Consider the following 18,609-nt stretch of genomic DNA (forward strand, 5'->3'; position numbering starts at 1 on the left):
TTTTTAAATCGCAATTTTCTAAAAACACAATTCTCAAATGATTTATTTTTTGTGATTTGATTTAAAATCACATTTTTTATTTACGAAATCACAATCCTAAACTCAACCTTAAACCTTCTCTGGACTGCCTATATCTATGCCAGTTTTCCATTCATAAATACGAATGCAACCTGTTTCTACATCAGCACCATGACGGTAGCTTTTCCAAAGATTCCATGTACCTACATAGTTTTCCTAAGGGTTTTATATAAAAGGAGCTAGAGGAACATTTTCGTCTTTTTCATCTTTTTCTTTCATCACGACATCGCCATCTTCATCATGTCCTTGATAAGCTTCAATCATAAACAACTTCTTACGTCAATTAATGTTTTACCATATTTTTTGTTACAATGAAAACACTGCCCCTGCCTTCTCTTGTCTTTCACTACAAAAAAAAAAAATGTTTTTTGTCACTTGCAATTCGCCACGTGTACGATCACTGTACACGTGGCGAACTGTTAGCCACGTGCAAGTGGCCACGTAAATACACGTGGTGAATCCGGGTGACACTAATTGCACAATTGGCCGCGTGTATTATTATACACGCGGCCAATTGTAAAAAAATTTTCTTAATATTTAATTCTGTTTTTTAATTTCTTTTTATTTAAAATATATATATATATATATTTTTTTACTAAAATTCTCCAAAATTATTTTATCTAAAAATATCACAAAATCAAATTACACAAATTAATCAAAACAAGAATATTTAAAAATTTGAATACCATGTCCTAATAAATGTATTCTTTACTAACAACAAATACTTACACAACAATATTAACAAATTTGAAAATCTTGATCTAATAAAGTTATTCGTTACTAACAAAAAAAATACATAAAATATCTACAAATCTGGAGGACGTCGCTGCGGATCACGAGGTGCAGTCCCGGGCATGAACTCGCCAATCGGCGATTGTCCCGCAAGAGATGGTGTAACGGGCGATGAAGTCCCGAGAGGGAATTGTTGGCTCAGTAATTGTCCAACAGGCGACAACGGACCAATCGTTGTCGCATTACCTGCAAGTAATAAAAATAATTAACCTATATAATATTATATGCAAATTTAAACAAGTAATGAGAACAAATTAAAAATAAACCTAAGTGTATACATAATATGAACCATACCTTCAGGCGCACTACTAACAGACGACGTACTACCTACGTGTGCAGGTGAAGACTGCTGAGCACCAGGGCATACGAACGATAATCCTGTAGAGGACATGAAGGCTGATGAGTACCAAATATTGTGTATTTGGACCCCTTAATTTACATTAGTTAAACCTTTAGCTTTGTTATTTTCTAATGCTTTGGTTAGTTTTAGTGTTTTTATATTTTGTAGGACAATAAGAGAGAAATGATACAATTCAAGCAAAATACAAGGAAATTCGGATGCAGCAGACCAGTACATTTAGACTGATCATAACAGGACAAAAAGATATCCTTTTTGGGAGTTTCTTAGGTCTAAATTGAAGTTCAAGATGTCAGCTTTCCAACGCAACAAGTTTCAGCCAATTTGGAGATGTGTGGAAAAAGATATGGATGTTTGAATTTCAGTCGTCGGATCATCCCGAAAATCCGAAACCATCTCTCTTATTATTTTTCTTTTGCTTCATCCCTTGTCTCCCCAAAGCTAGAGCCAATACACGTTTTTCTCCACATTCTCAGCCACTTAATCACTTTTTTTTCCACTCAACATCATTCCATAAAACACTCACCACTCATTCCATAAAACACTCACCACTCATTCCATAAAACACTCACCACTCATCTCTCCACTCATACACCCACTCACCCATTCCACACAAAACCACTTGGCTATAAAAGGAGACCAAGGCTGAAAATCAAAAGGGGAGAGGAGGCATGAGCCTCTTTGTACATAACTTCTTGCTTATCTTCTTCTTGTAGCTTATTTCTTTCCTTTTGCAACTCTTTGATTTTTATGCTTTTAATGTTTTAAGTTGTAGTTATTTTATCATGTGTAGCTAATATTTTCGTTTGGGGTTGAGGATGAAACCTCACCATTGAAGAGAAACCGAGTTTCTTGCTTGTTCATGCTATTTGAGTTTATGGGTTTGATTTCTCATTCTTCTACTTCGATTTTTATGAGATGATGTTTTGATATCTCTTGTGGTTTCCGGATACAAGTGATGATGTGGAATAAGTCTCATTAAAATTGATTGCTTGGTGTTTGATCTATCAAAACATTGGATATTCATTGTGCGTCGTTCGACTAATACATTGTTTTATCGGTTTGAATGATGATATCCATTGTGATTGAATGATACATTGGATGTTTTGATTTCAATTGGTACTCTTTGTGATTTGTGCTATGAACGGAATCATTGAATGTTTCAAATGATTTTTGAAGCAATGTAGAGCATACCTAAGATTTGTATGTGACAACCTCAAAATATGTGTGATGAGCATGAGATTAGGTTATTGTAATTTGGTGAGTGTGGATTCCGAAACCCTAGACCCCTTTATCTTCATTATTTTTTTTCATGTTTTCTTTTATCAAAAAAAACCCCTAAATTTGGAACTAGGTTAAAGTAGGATTAGTTTGAATAGAGATTAATTTTCGCAACACAATTCCCTGTGGGATCGACCTCGCACTTGCAATACGCTATATTGCATAACGATTCGTGCACTTGTGAGTACTATTTTAAAACACATCAAGTTTTTGATAATTATTGTGATTCTTCTGCACAACATGTTTCACCTAGTGGTAGGACACTTGCTCCAACCAACTACCCTTACAGTTTCAACCCACATGAACCATGTTCCTATTGCTCTGATCCTTATCATAGTGATAGTAATTGTCCCTCCTGGGGACAGTTCTATAATTTTTCACCTGAGCAATTGAACACAAACTCCTCCAGCCCGGGATTCGATTCAAATCCCAATTTTTACAACCCGGACTGGAGCGACCATCCTGATTTCTCGTGGCAAGCTCAAGCCATGGGAAATTGTGCTCCCCAATTTCAGGAGCTGCACTATCCTGATTATCCACAGTTTGATAACCAATCTTCCCATCCTTCATCCTACGTTTATCCAGCCTTTTCTTCACAGTCCACTTTAGAAGACACTCTCAAGGCCTTCATGCAGTTTTCAAGCCAAACAATTAATGAAGTGAAGCAGGCTATTAGTGACTGAAGAATGCTACCATGGAAAACACTCAGGCGATTGCCAGGATAGAAGGATAGTTCGAATATCTGGTTGCTGAGTTTAACAGACTGGAGGAAGAAGAGCTTCAAATTCAGCTGATGGCTCAAGGGCACTACATGATTGATGAGGATGATGCTAGCCATTCTGATCATGAGCATGTCCCTGCCATCACTTTATTGGAGAATGAAGAAACTGTGGATAGCATCAGAGAGGAAGAAAAGGAGGAGCACCCGGAGCAAGCAGCGCCCCCGCCCAATCCAAATACATCCGAATACGGAATGAGTACTGAAGCTCATTCCTTCATCACCATCCCTCTTGAGACATTTCATGAGCCCCAAGCTTTAATTCTTACATGTCTCAAAGAGCCATCTTATGCCAAAACTGTCAAGGATCTATGCACACAACCGCGCAAATCTAGGAACCATCGTCCTACAAAGATCCTTCGAAGCAAGCAAGTTAGCTACATAAGATGGTGAAACATTTCTCTCGAGGGACATCAATTCTTTAAGAAGAAAGGGTGGAAGGGATTGGTTGGACATCCACATGATCGGGGAAGGCGCTGTAAATTTTCTTTTACCTTTTTGCACAATTTTTTTTTTTTATTATTATTTTTGTTAAATATTTTGTTTCTGTTTTACCTTATTTTGTTGTCTGTTTTTGTTTCTTAGTTTATTTTTAATTTTTCAAAAAAAAAAAAAAAAAAAAAAAAAAAAAATTGGTTCATATCTTTGGTGGGATAACTTCTTGCTATAGGGTGTAAGTGAAGCATGGATTCTTATTTTGATAATTATTGTGATTCTTCTGTACAACATGTTTCACCTAGTGGTAGGACACTTGCTCCAACCAACTACCCTTACAATTTCAACCCACATGAACCATGGAAAGCTTGCTAAATGAGAACATGGAAGCCTCGAAGGAGAGGAAGGTGGGGAATGTGAAGAAAGCAAAGAAGGCGAGGCAAGCAATCCGGAAAGGATATGAGTGTGGTACTCATATCGTAGTACTCTCTCTCTTCTGTCATAGATCGCCATCACCGGATTGAGGATAGATGTGAGGAGCGTCCAGGCTGACAAGACGGAAGAGAAGGTCTTGCATGATCAAGAATAATCTTGCTTCTGGATAGTATGATCAAGAATAGTCTTGCTTCGTTGTTTGTGAATCTGGTTGTGATGCTGCATTTTTCCCAACTTTAAACTTTGAAATTGGTTATGAACTACATCTTCCCTTCCAGGAAGCGATGATGAGTTCAGATTAGAAGAAAGATTTGGCTCTCGAAGTGTGAAGGGTTGAGAGCTCATAGGTGTGCTTTGCAAGAGAGAAGACGAGTGAATTTATAGAGAAAATTTGAGAGGGGACGGTGCAAGTGGTGCCGACAGTGAATCGTAATATCTCCATCCCTTTCTCGGAACGCTCATCCAGCTCATTCTCGGGATGCCCCTCTACGACTGCTAGTTGCGAAAAGTGCGGCGATGAATCCGGAAAAGTCATTGGGTAAATTCGAAATTCGAGAAGGTGAAAAAGGTGAAAACTTGAAAAAGAAGAGAACTCGTGATTCGAGGGCGGCTGTCTACTAGTGATAGTGGAGGCTGCGCTCAGAAAGAAGAGAACTCGTGATTCGTGGGCGGCTGTCTACTAGTGATAGTGGAGGCTGCGCTCAGAATGACGTTGATTAGACCGCGTCTCGCCCACTGATTAAGTTCTCTTTCCTTCCCTTCAAATCTTTCGAATCACCGCTTCATTTCTATCTTTCTCTCCTTCAGATTCTTTGAGGGATATCATCGTTTCCTAAGTTTTCCAGAAAAATGGCTTCTTCCTCTTCCCAAAATAATCTTGATCTGAATGCTACGCCAGTAGTACAACCCGAAATTTGGCGTCCATTATTCTTAACGCAAAAAGGTCCTCTCATGACCAATGACTCTGTGATGCTGAATGATGCAGCAGCTGCATCCGTGGCTCAAGGCATCATAACTCCTCGAGATGATAAGTTGTTGGCGGATAGGACTGATGCTCAAGCCATCAATGACTCTTTGGCTTTCAGTATTCAGAGTGCTTCTTCAGTTACAAACATGGCTCGACGTCTGCAAGTTCGAGGGAATGAAGTTCAAGCGCTAAAAGCTCAAATTTTGGCTTTGCAGCGAATGTACATGGACTTTAGGCGTAGGAATCGGGTCCTACAGCAAGAAAATAAAAAGCTGAAGAAGGTGGTAGATTCGTATGCGAAAGACTTGGAAAAGAGGTATGCTGAGTTGGAGCAGAATACCAATCGTCTGCAAGAACAACACCAGGACCTCTTGCGTGTAGTCCAAAACCTCAGGGTTTTCCGCCCAGAAACTTAGTCAGGTATAAGCATACCGAATACTCTGGGGATGTTGCAGGAAAGGTCCGATTCGCAAGTTTATGTTTTCTTAGAAGTACTTCGTTTTGTAAGACAATAATTATATTTTTATTTTTTATTTTTATTTTTTATTTTTTTATTTTTTATTTATTTATGGACTGTAATAAAAATAAATAAAAAAAAATGGCGCTACGAAGATCCTTCGAAGCAAGCAAGTTGGCCACCTGAGAAGGCGACACATTCTTCCAGAGGGATATCAGATTCTAAAGAAGAAAGGGTGGAAGGGATTGGTTGGACATCCCCATGATCGGGGAAGGCGTTGTAAATTTTCTCTTACCTTTTTGTACAGTTGATTTCTTTCATTTTTATTTCTTTTCATTTTATTTTCGTTTCTGACAGCAACTAACATTTTGATGTTTGTGTCTATGAGAAATGTTGCTGTTAGTTTTTGTTGACAGGTGTTTTGGTGTTTAAGTTTGGGGGACGCCTTGACCTTTCACACCTCGATGTTTCCGTATTTCTGGTAATGTATTTCTACACTACACATTGCGGACAATGTGTAATTCAAGTTTGGGGGTATGGAAAAGCACTCTGTCCATTTGTTTGTTTGTTTATTTCATTTGTTTGTTTGTTTAAATTTTCTGTTTGTTTAAGTTTCCATTTGTGTGTTTGTTTAATTTTTCTAATTGTTTTTAGTTATTTTTAGTTGTCTTTTTGTTCTTAAAATGTTTTAATTAAAAAAAAAAAAAAAAATTATGTTGTCAAGTTTGAGTTAAGCCATAGCTGTGGTTTGCATTTCATCGGCTTGCTTAAGTTTTTGAACACATCATGTCTTTAGGAATCTGAGTCTTTTGACTTATTTTTGGGCTAGTAAGATTTCACTTGAGTTGAACTATCACGAGCACGTTAGTATTTAATTTGTGGGGTATGAATTTGTGCTTAATTGTGTATTTTGAGAGTTGTTGGATGACTTATTGATAAATAACCTTGGCTTGCAAGATATATATATATTTAAAAAAAAAAAAAAAAAAAAAAAAAAAGAAAAAGAAGATCATTTTGAGTTTTTCACTGAGTAACCGGGCCTCTTGCCTCACTAAGCATTGAGTGTTCGCGTCAAAAGGTGAGAATTTCAATTTGGTTAATTGTATGGCTAGTTTGGCTTCGTAGCCTTTTTGACTTGAGTAATTAAGCCCTTAGGAATGTTTCTACATCTAGTGCCCTAAGACCATTTGGTTTGGGAGCCACTGGCCCAACACTCGTTACATGGGTCAATTAGAAAGCTTAAGGGAGCCGAGCATTGCACAGCCAACATATTAAAAAAAAAAAAAAAAAACAAAACAAAAAATATATATATATAAATAAAATAAAATAATTTGCATATCTTGCCTTGGTTGTTTCATTTGATAGGGATTCCAATGATTTTTGAAGTACTTATCTTGAGATTAAAATGAAACCTCATAATTGCATGTTGATTTCACTCTACACTTTTGAGGAAATGTGATGTCTTAACTGTCCATTTATGAGTGATTTGATGATTGGATCCCCTGTTGATGTTTATGATGGGGTTTGTCTTTTTAAGCATGCCAATGACGTATGAACCATGGTCTGGGAAAAACTTTTTCTCGTTGACAACGTAGTGTTTGAATGTTTGTGGGTATCATTTCTGGCAAACCCTCACGAGACTTCACTCGTCCACTAGGGAGTCCTAGGGGTTTAAAAGGCTTGTTGCATATGCTAAATGCAATCGTGTCTCCCACGAAAGAGGATTTATGTTTCATGCTTTGATTTTGTTTTTCATTTTGTTTTGCTAAGGGACTAGCAAAATGTAAGTTTGGGGGTATTTGATGAGTACCAAATATTGTGTATTTGGACCCCTTAATTTACATTAGTTAAACCTTTAGCTTTGTTATTTTCTAATGCTTTGGTTAGTTTTAGTGTTTTTATATTTTGTAGGACAATAAGAGAGAAATGATACAATTCAAGCAAAATACAAGGAAATTCGGATGCAGCAGACCAGTACATTTAGACTGATCATAACAGGATCAAAAGATATCCTTTTTGGGAGTTTCTTAGGTCTAAATTGAATTTCAAGATGTCAGCTTTCCAACGCAACAAGTTTCAGCCAATTTAGAGATGTGTGGAAAAAGATATGGCTGTTTGAATTTCAGTCGTCGGATCATCCCAAAAATCCGGAACCATCTCTCTTATTATTTTTCTTTTGCTTCATCCCTTGTCTCCCCAAAGCTAGAGCCAATACACGTTTTTCTCCACATTCTCAGCCACTTAATCACTTTTTTTTCCACTCAACATCATTCCATAAAACACTCACCACTCATTCCATAAAACACTCACCACTCATTCCATAAAACACTCACCACTCATCTCTCCACTCATACACCCACTCACCCATTCCACACAAAACCACTTGGCTATAAAAGGAGACCAAGGCTGAAAATCAAAAGGGAAGAAGAGGCATGAGCCTCTTTGTACATAACTTCTTGCTTCTCTTCTTCTTGTAGCTTATTTCTTTCCTTTTGCAACTCTTTGATTTTTATGCTTTTAATTTAATGTTTTAAGTTGTAGTTATTTTATCATGTGTAGCTAATATTTTCGTTTGGGGTTGAGGATGAAACCTCACCATTGAAGAGAAACCGAGTTTCTTGCTTGTTCATGCTATTTGAGTTTATGGGTTTGATTTCTCATTGTTCTACTTCGATTTTTATGAGATGATGTTTTGATATCTCTTGTGGTTTCCGGATACAAGTGATGATGTGGAATAAGTCTCATTAATATTGATTGCTTGGTGTTTGATCTATCAAAACATTGGATATTCATTGTGCGTCGTTCGACTAATACATTGTTTTATCGGTGTGAATGATGATATCCATTGTGATTGAATGATACATTGGATGTTTTGATTTCAATTGGTACTCTTTGTGATTTGTGCTATGAACGGAATCATTGAATGTTTCAAATGATTTTTGAAGCAATGTAGAGCATACCTAAGATTTGTATGTGACAACCTCAAAATATGTGTGATGAGCATGAGATTAGGTTATTGTGATTTGGTGAGTGTGGATTCCAAAACCCTAGACCCCTTTATCTTCATTATTTTTGTTTATGTTTTCCTTTAGAACAAAACCCTCAATTTGGAACTAGGTTAAAATAGGATTAGTTTGAATAGAGATTAATTTTCGCAACACAATTCCCTGTGGGATCGACCTCGCACTTGCAATACGCTATATTGCAAAACGATTCGTGCACTTGCGAGTAACTATTTTAAAACACATCAAAGGCCTCAAACTGTCGCATGCGCTGCTCCATGCTGTCAGCCCGCTCTCTCTCGGCCCGCACTATGCCCTCCAACCCGTCATTCCTCTCTCTCTCGGCCCGTAACATGATATCCATCTCCGCAATTTTGTGGGCAGCCCAATCCTGAGACGTGCCCTCGGCCGGTCCCCCCCGTGTGCGGGCCCTATACGAGAAACAAGTCCCGCGAACAAGAGTAACGTTCGGCCCAACCTGCCGAACCCTACCCCCATACTCGGGTCGCCCAACTGCCTGCTCATACGCGTCGCCAGGTGCCTAACGCACCGTATCTGATGAAACGGGATCCGTGGCAGCAGGATCAGTGGACAAACTCTGTGTCATCCGCTCCTGTACGTCGTCAACATACAATACACTGGTAATTAATAAATACTTTATCACACGCATAACTAATAAATATTAATAACATAGAACAGTAGCATACGCATAGGTCCCGTGTCCGCTCGTTCAGATAAGTGCCGTCTTTCCTTGTGTACGTCTTCACAAACGACTCGGCGCGAGTGGGGGGCGTGCCAGATGTAGATGCCTGTCGCCATACAGTATAAATATATAACAAACATTGGATATTCATTTAATGTTAAGAAAGAACAATTACGCACAAATAAGAATTAAAACATTTACATATTGTTTCATACCTCATCGTGATTAAATCTGGCATAACTTTTGGACCCCAGACTATGGGGGATGTCATTCTGCTCCCGCAGCCGCTTCATTCGTTCAGACCTCGCCTTTGCATTGAACATTTCGAAAAAAAAATGTAAGAATTGACACACTTAATTACTTATGTGCTATGATTAAATGAACTGTTTATTAAAAAAACACAACATTATAGTAATACATTCAAAGACCTACAAACCTGATTTCTTTTTGTGCACCACTCGTGCAGTACGTCCTCCACATCCGTTTGGTCATACTTATCAAAAAACGTATCTGGCATTCTCGCACTTATTGTCAATGGCGTGTCACCGTCTCGAATATTTAGCTGGGTCCTCAACTATGACTTCCACGAATGGTGCTTACAGCCCATATCACCCCAGAATTTGTTCTGTGCCAGACGCTGGTCGACAGATACGGGTACATAAAATTCTTGCTGCACATTCAATTTAAGGATTAATTTTAGCAGTTCAACAAAAACTTAATCTTAACTTTAATTTCACTAAATACATATATTAGTTTCATACACGTACCATTATGGCATCCCACATAGCCCGCTTAATCTGCTTATCTACCTTTGCCCATTCGTCCCGCAAGTGAATGTGGGACCCGCTCCGTAAAGCTTGCCCGCAGCCCGTCTATAACAATTGCATGCTCGTCCCACGGGTTGTGTTGCAGCATTGTACTGCAACACAACTTTCTTCCCCCTCGGGAGCACCCAATTTCTCTCTGGGTCCTTAATCACCTCAAAATAGATGCTCCCGTCTGGGTTATACCCTAGTCAATAAATATAAAACGTTAATATATTAACACTAAATAACTTAATTATATTAATAAATTAAAAATTCAATTTAAATATTATACGAACTTATTAAATTAAGATATAATGATGTATAAAAATGTACTTACCCATTAGCCGAATATGGTCGATCGCTATGCGCTCGGTCGCTGGGTCGCCAGCATGCTCCTCGCCTATCTCATCTGTCGGGTGAGGCTCATCATGATGATCCTCATCCGAAGGCATATCCTGGGGGACATCATGGGCCAACTGATCAAGACCCAACATCACATCGTCCCCCTCATGGGGCATCTAGCTCTCCCCCACATCTGGGTCCTGACTCTCCCCAGAAAGCGGCAACTGGCTCTGTCCATAAACAGGCACCTGGCTCTCCCCAGGTGCCGGGCCCTGGTCCCCTGCCGGTGCCACATCTGTCCCGACCGCATAGCCGGCATAGGCATCCCCCCCCCGCTGTGACAGCGGGAATCTGTCATCCTGAGTCTCACTATCAGGGTTGACTGGCATAGGTGGTGTAAGGGGGTATAGATAGTACAACGGGAATCTGCTCAGATCATGACACTCTTGTGCCCACCATCGATCAATATGACCCGGTGAGGTGATCCCCAACTGCGAGAACATCGGGTATGGAGAAGGAGAATATCCAGCTGAGCTCGTCTGGCCGGGATCTGACCTGCTCATCCCCGCCGTACCCGGGGGCAATGGTCTATAAACGGCGTCCGGGTGGTGTGGCCACGGTGTAGTATGTAGTGCCGCTGACATCGCCGGTGTGGACGTAGGCGGGTATGGAGAAGGAGAATATCCAGCTGCGCTTGTCTGCCCGGGATCTGACGAGCTCATTCCCGCCGTACCAGGGGGCAATGGTCTATAAACGGCGTCCGGGTGGTGTGGCCAGGGTGTGGTATGTAGTGCCGCTGACATCGCCGGTGTGGATGTAGTCGTGCAAGGCAGGGGTAGGCGTGGTGCACGATGTGCGCAAGTAGGGGGTCTCTGGTCCATCGAAACCTGCGAACAAAAATGTAGACAAATTATTTGAAATTCGTATTAGTTTTGATATTAAAAAAGAATATGCATATTATACAATGAGCTCTATGCAAAATAAGAAAGTATTTTGAGTTTAAGCGAATTGTACCAACAATAAATATAGCAATCATTGTATAAAAGGAGCTTCAATCGGATCAATGTCGGGCCTGTCGTGATCGAATTCATCATTCATATCATGCAGGTCATCAGTGGGTAGTACGAGCGGGACACACTCGTGATATGCATTATCTGCATCACTACTCCCTTCCCCCTGACCAACATTGTACATGTTGCGCGGTTTAGTCCTCACGGCACAAACCCAGTTTGGGTTCCTTCCATCCTCGACATAAAACACTTGGTCTACCTGAGATGTAAGCACGTATGGCTCGTCAGTAAGCAGTTCTCCCCTGTGGACGAGGTGAGTGAAGTTGACAAACGCTAGGCCATAATCGTCGACTCTGAATCCTCTGTCCATCGTGGGGTCCTCCCAATTGCACTTAAATAGGATGTACGTAGTCCTATCGTAGTACTCGACCTCAACTACATCGGTTAATTGCCCGTAGTAGGTTTCGCATTCAACGGTTGGCACACATACGCCGCTGTTCTGAGTCCTCCTTTCCACATCATGGGCTAGCGTGCGGAACAGTTTCCCGTTTACCATGTACCTGTTATACTTCACTGTTGTCTCCTTCAACCCTCTACTGCGCATAACCAATTTCTGCCCCAATTCCTCCCTACGTTGATCATTAAGGCCATCAACCTATGTTATCATTTCATATATTAAAAGAATACATCGGTTAATAGCGGCATATTGTCGAACCCTATCTTAAAATGACACTGAACATAGGTAAATATTATATACCAAAATACCACTATTTCCTTACATATGCGCGGTACCACTCGTAGAACTGCTCATGATGTTGGGCTTTAATTAGAGCGTCCGTGATGCGACCCCTAACGCATGATCGCCTAATAGCGTCTTTGTGCATCCTACATTCAGCGGATATAATTAAAAAACTAATTATTATCAATTATATCATTTGAATCCGGTTCAATATGTAAACACTACTTACATCCGCAAATTGAGAAACTCTTCAGAGTTGAACACAATATAACGATGAATCTGATGCATCGTCAACCGGTTCAAGGTAACTCGCGTTCCCGCCCCCTTGGAACTATCAGGATTTCTCAAAGGTCTATTATGGAAGGTTGGTGCATTTTCTAGATATCTTGAACAGAACGTTACTAGCTCGGTCGCTATGTAACCTTCCACAATGCACCCCTCAGGAGCCGCTTTGTTGCGCACATTCGACTTGAAACCCCCAAGACTCCTGGTGCACACACATAAACATTAAGGGCTTGTCCCCGTTTAATGCCACGAGTTACATGAAAATATATATATATATATATATTTTCTGCGAAATTTTACCTCTCTGCCGGGTACATCCACCTATATTGAACGGGTCCGCCGAGTCTACACTCACGCACAAGATGCACGACCAAGTGGACCATGCTAGTAAAAAACCCAGGAGGAAATACCTGTTCCAGCTTGCATAGTGTGATTCAGACGTCACCCTGCAGTCGGTCCATCTCAGCATCAGTTAACTTGGTCGAGCATATGCCTCTGAAAAATGCTGACATCTCAACGATAGGTCTGACCACTTTGTCTGGCAGTGACTGACGCAATGCAATTGGTAGAAGCTGCTGCATCAGTATGTGGCTGTCATGACTTTTTAACCCTGAAATTGTACGGTCCTTCATCCGAACACACCGTGAAATGTTCGAGGCATATCCGTCTGGAACTCTCACATTTCGAAGAACCTTGAAAAAGCTTTCTTTATCCTCCCTGGACATCGTGTGACAAGCCGCGGGTATATATGTTTTACCATTTGCGGCGGTGAACGGATGCAATTTAGGTCTCAACCCCATCTCCTGCAAATCCAGCCGAGCTGCCAAGTTGTCCTTCGTTTTCCCTTTAATGTCCAAAATAGTGTCAAGTATATTATCCATAACATTTTTCTCTATGTACATGACATCAAGATTGTGCCGAAGCAAATTGTCCTTCCAGTACGGCAATCTAAAGAAAATACTTTTCTTCTTCCACACAACATCATCAGCACCCCGTGCACCCGTCTTATGCTTCTTCCGTCTCGTCTTACCCGCGTTCTCATCCCCAAACGCAACTCCGTCCAACTGTTGGAGGATCTCGTCCCCGCAAGGCACATCAGGAGCACATTCTAACTCCTCAGTCCCATCAAACGTTCTTCTGTTCAGCCGCCACAGATGTTCAGTTGGCAAGTACCTCCTGTGTCCCATGTAACAAAATTTACAACTGTTCTTCAAATGTTTAGAACGTGTCGAATACATGCAACAAGGACATGCCTTCACACCTTTGTTAGGCCAACCAGATAAATCTGCATACGCCGGGAAGTCGTTTATTGTCCACATCAACTGAGCTCGCATATTGAAATTCTTCATCTTCGCAGCATCTAGTGTTCGTACCCCTACATCCTACAGCTCCAACAGCTCATCAATCAGTGGCTGAAGGTAGACGTCGATATCCATACCAGGTGAGCTCGGTCCGGGGATAACTAGTGACAGGATGAACGACGTCTGTTTCATGCACATCCAAGGAGGCAAATTGTACGGTACAAGCAATACGGGCCATGTGCTGCATGTGGGATGTACTCATGTTTCAAATGGATTGAATCCATCTGCTGTCAGTCCAAGCCGCACGTTCCTACTGTTTGCCATAAAATCCGGATGTAGAGTGTCGAACGATCTCCATGCCTCACCGTCAGTAGGGTGCCTCAATACGCCGTCCCTAGTGCGACCTTCTGCATGCCATCTCATATTGTGCGCAGTGTGCTCCGACATGAATAACCTCTGTAGCCGTGGGATGAGTGGAAACCATCTTAACACCTTCACTGGACGTTTTTTCCTCGACGATATTACCTCACCATCCTGATTTAAATGTATATCAGCCATCCACTTAGATTCTCCACATACGGTGCAGGTATCTAGGTCTTTATTGTCTTTCCAGAATAACATACAGTCATTACGGCACGCCGGAATCTTCTCATACCCGAGACCCATGGAACTGAGGAATTTCTTCGCTTCGTACGTATTAACCGGCAAGGCCTCATCGTAAGGAGGCAATAACTGACTGACAAGCTCAAGAATATCAGAAAAAATCTTGTTACTAATACCTCCAATGCACTTCAAGTTGTAGAAATGTACAGTTGCACTCAATTTACTGTGCTTTGTACCGGGGTGAAGTGGCTTGTCGGCAGTCTTCAACAACTCAAGGTACTTCAATGTGTCCCTTGCAGAAGTTCCTTCATTTACTTCTCCGGGCTGGCCAACATGATCGGTTTCACCTACTTCGTGCACGCCGAAGGCGTCACGCAACATGGCGTGCATGTCACCACCTTGTTCCAGGTCTCCGCCTTGTTCTCTGACTTCTACATGTTCAATGCCACGGGCAGCCGTATCTGTGACACTGGGATGGTCGTGACCCCGAACAGGAGCAGCAGGGTTTAGGGTAGTCTCACCGTGCATATACCAGTAACCGTATCCCGTGGACATTCCCTTCCCCCCTGTCAGGTGGGCAAGAACGTAATCTGGGGGGTGCCGCTGGTTATTCCGGCAGTACTTACATGGGCAGTAAATTTTGCCATCAGCAGCCCTACAGTTACGAACGGCGAATGCCACGAACGCTCTACACCCATCGTTATACTGTGTCGTACCCCTAGGTGCTGACATCCACGACTTGTCCATATTCCTCTGTACGTGAGTTAACAGTCTGAAACGAAATATGTTATTTGATTACAGCAAATAAAGTGCTTGTTTGTTTAATGTTTGTTTTAAACAGTTAACTCAAAGTATCGTTTTTTCATATTTTTTTTAGGGTTTAGGGTTTTTTTTTTTTTAGGTTTTAAGGTTAGGGTTTAGGTTTCTAAGGGTTTAGTTTTTAGGGTTAGGGTTTAGGGTTTAGGTTTTAATATTTGTAGGGTTTAGGGTTTAACTAGAATAAAATAGTAATAAAAAAAAAAAAAAGATCTCGAACCTTTTTCTTTTATATTTTTTAATATTCTTCTTTCTTTTTTTAGGGTTTAGGGTTTTTGATTTTTTTTTTTTTTTTTAGGGTTTAGGGTTTTAGGTTTTTAGGGTTTAGTTTGTAGGGTTAGGGTTTGGGTTTACCTCACCATAAAAAAGTAATTAAAAAAAAAAAGAGATCTCTCTCTTTTTTATTTTTTTATTTTTTAATATTCTTCTTTCTTTATTTAGGGTTTAGGGTTAAAAAGGTTAGGGTTTAGGTTTTTAAGATTTAGTTTTTAGGGTTAGGGTTTTAAGGTTAGGGTTTAGGTTGTTAGGGTTTAATTTTTAGGGTTAGGGTTAAAAAGGTTAGGGTTTAGGTTTTTAAGGTTTAGTTTTTAGGGTTAGGGTTAAAAAGGTTAGGGTTTAGGTTTTTAGGGTTCTAGTTTTTAGGGTTAGGGTTTTAAGGTTAGGGTTTAGGGTTTAGGGTTTAGGGTTTAGGTTTTAGGGTTTTAAGGTTAGGGTTTAGGTTTTTAGGGTTTAGTTTTTAGGGTTATGGTTATAAGGTTAGGGTTTAGGGTTTAGGGTTTAGGTTTTAGGGTTTTACGGTTAGGGTTTAGGTTTTTAGGGTTTAGTTTTTAAGGTTAGGGTTTTAAGGTTAGGGTTTAGGGTTTACCTCACCATAAAAAGGTTATAAAAAAAAAAAAAAAAAAGATCTGTCTCTTTTTTCTTTTTTGTTTTTTAATATTATTCTTTCTTTTTTTTGGGTTTAGGGTTTTAGGTTTTTAGGGTTTAGTTTGTAGGGTTAGGGTTTTGGGTTTTTTTTTTTAGGGTTTAGGGTTTAGATTTTTAGGGTTTAGTTTGTAGGGTTAGGGTTTTAAGGTTAAGGTTTAGGTTATTAGGGTTTAAGTTGTTAGGGTTTAGTTTTTAGGGTTAGGGTTTAGGTTTTTAGGGTTCTAATTTTTAGGGTTAGGGTTTTAAAGTTAGGGTTTAGGTTGTTAGGGTTTAGTTTCTAGGGTTAGGGTTTAGGGTTTAACTAAAATAAAAAAGTAATAAAAAAATAAAAAATCTCACTCTTTTGTAGGGTTTAGGGTTTTTAGGGTGTACGGTATTTTGGGTTAGGGTTTAGGGTTTATGGTTTTTTCTTGTTTTTTAGAGTATAAAGTTTAGGGGTTTGGTTTTGAGATTAGAGTATAGGGATTTTTGTATTGGTTTTGATTTAGGGTTTAGGGTTTATTGTTTAGACCTTTGTTATAAATTGAATAATAAAAGAAATTATTATAAATGGTAAAATGGTAGACGGTGGCCAAATTTAATTTTCTGTATCTATCCAATAATTGTTGGATACGATCATTTTATTATAAAATGATGGCGAGTTTACTTTGAAATGTTTTTTTTTAGTTTGTAAAAAAATTACCTAAAAATGAACAATTAAACTTTTTTTTTTGTTCTTAAAAAACCCAGAAATTGTTGAAATAGTACCGCATACTTATTTATATTTTATTGGTTTGCATCATTGATTTTATGATGAAGTTAATAAAATAATGGTGAGATTGTTTAATCTGTTCAAATGTTTTAGCATAAATTGCCACAAATAATAATCCCACACCAATTCGTAGTACAGTAAAACATATTACAAAAAAGAAAAATAACACAACTGTACGAATATTTTCCATGCATAACGACCAACCACATCAAAACACATAAAATTACACAACAATAAATATTCAAACCCAACAAAATTAACAGCATTGCATAGACCATTATTAATTGCTAAATCCACAATTATTATATGAAACTATTAAAACAATTAGAAACAGATTTTAAACAAATTAATTTAAATGCACCAAGTTTATTATAGCCAAAAATAAAGAAAAAAAATTAATGCCAAAATTACTCACAAATATTTTTTTTGGGTGTATTTTATGCTCCTTAGCCAAAATGTACCTGCATTAAAACATATTAGTCCCAAAACAATATCCCAAAACAAGTCCCAAAATACCAATCACGTACAAGGCAGAGAGAGAGAGAGAGAGAGAGAGAGAGAGAGAGAGAGAGAGAGAGAGAGACAGACCGGGAGAGGTTTCAGAGAGAGAGAGAGAGAGAGATGTAGAGAGAGATAGAGACAGAGAGACGGATGTAGAGAGAGAGAGGTCCGGACCTAGGGTTAGGGTTCCTACTGTGGTTCGGTTAGAGAGAGAGAGAGAGAGAGAGAGAGAGAGAGCTAGAGAGAGCAACAGAGAGAGAGAGAGACAGACAGAGAGACGGATGTAGAGAGAGAGAGGTCCGGACCTAGGGTTAGGGTTCCTACTGTGGTTCGGTTAGAGAGAGAGAGAGAGAGAGCTAGAGAGAGAGACAGAGAGATAGAGAGAGAGAGAGAGAGAGAGAGAGAGCTAGAGAGAGAGAGAGAGAGAGAGATAGAGAGAGAGAGAGAGAGAGAGAGAGAGAGAGAGAGAGAGAGCATGCACCTATAGGTTGGTGCACGCGTGGTGCAGTGACGGCCGGAGAGGGAGCTGGCCGGAGAAGACAGTGGAGGGCGGTGGTCGGTGCGGACGTCCGTGATCGACGGAGACGGAGAGGGAGAGAGAGAGAGAGCTGAGTGAGAGAGAGAGAGAGCTGAGTGAGAGAGTGGATCGAGAAGGGTAGCTTCCAGAGGAAGCTACCCTTTTTTTATTATTAAATTTTTTTTATTTAAAAAATAGGCCAGGTGGCGCGCGGGAATTGTCCCGCGCAGGTCACCTGGCCAAAAATTGGCCGCGTGGCGTAATACCACGCGGCCAATTAGAGACGTGTATACTAATACACGTCTCTATCTGTTTTTTTTTTTTTTTTTGAAAAACGAAAAATTATATATATTTGTATTTGTAAACGCAAACACAAACGCAAACCCTAATCCGACCCTAAGTGTATGTAATATATATAGTATTAAGGTTTACGTAAACTCTAACCCATAAAACTAAACCATAAACGATAACCCTAAAACTAATTCTTAAACCCTAAGTCTGTGTTAAGGTTCATATATATATATATATAGGTCTTATATATATATAGGGTTAGGGTTTTATTAGATTAGTATTCCATTAACGCAAGTCCTAATTAGAGTTAGGGTTTACTTATAAGTATACCATATATATGTAAAGTACTCAACATGTAAAACGTAAATATACTATAAACATATTGCATGTAGCCCATAACCCCTAACCCTATGTCTATATACAACCCATTCCGTCGA

At 39.8% G+C, this 18,609-nt stretch overlaps 1 protein-coding gene across 1 annotated transcript; it reads right to left on the minus strand.

The window, feature by feature from the left end:
• Positions 1 to 787: 787 nt before the first annotated feature.
• On the minus strand, positions 788 to 17,359 carry LOC133865452 (uncharacterized). The gene is made up of 3 exons (XM_062301864.1): positions 17,279 to 17,359; positions 14,771 to 15,144; positions 788 to 1,056 (listed from the first exon to the last, which is right to left on the minus strand). The coding sequence occupies exons 2-3, from the start codon at positions 15,117 to 15,119 to the stop codon at positions 884 to 886; spliced, it is 522 nt and encodes a 173-aa protein (XP_062157848.1). The 5' UTR covers positions 15,120 to 15,144; positions 17,279 to 17,359; the 3' UTR covers positions 788 to 883.
• Positions 17,360 to 18,609: the final 1,250 nt, after the last annotated feature.

Source organism: Alnus glutinosa, chromosome 4 (assembly GCF_958979055.1).
Source record: "Alnus glutinosa chromosome 4, dhAlnGlut1.1, whole genome shotgun sequence".
Lineage (NCBI taxonomy): Eukaryota > Viridiplantae > Streptophyta > Magnoliopsida > Fagales > Betulaceae > Alnus > Alnus glutinosa.

What these genes read in the sequence shown, in the direction of transcription:
- LOC133865452 (XM_062301864.1), bottom strand. Translation starts at nt 15,119, where the DNA reads ATGGACAAGTCGTGGATGTCAGCACCTAGGGGTACGACACAGTATAAC. An exon ending in AGGCGGAGACCTGGAACAAG is followed by an intron (nt 1,057 to 14,770) that starts GTGGTGACATGC and finishes TATTACTTGCAG; the next exon opens with GTAATGCGACAACGATTGGT.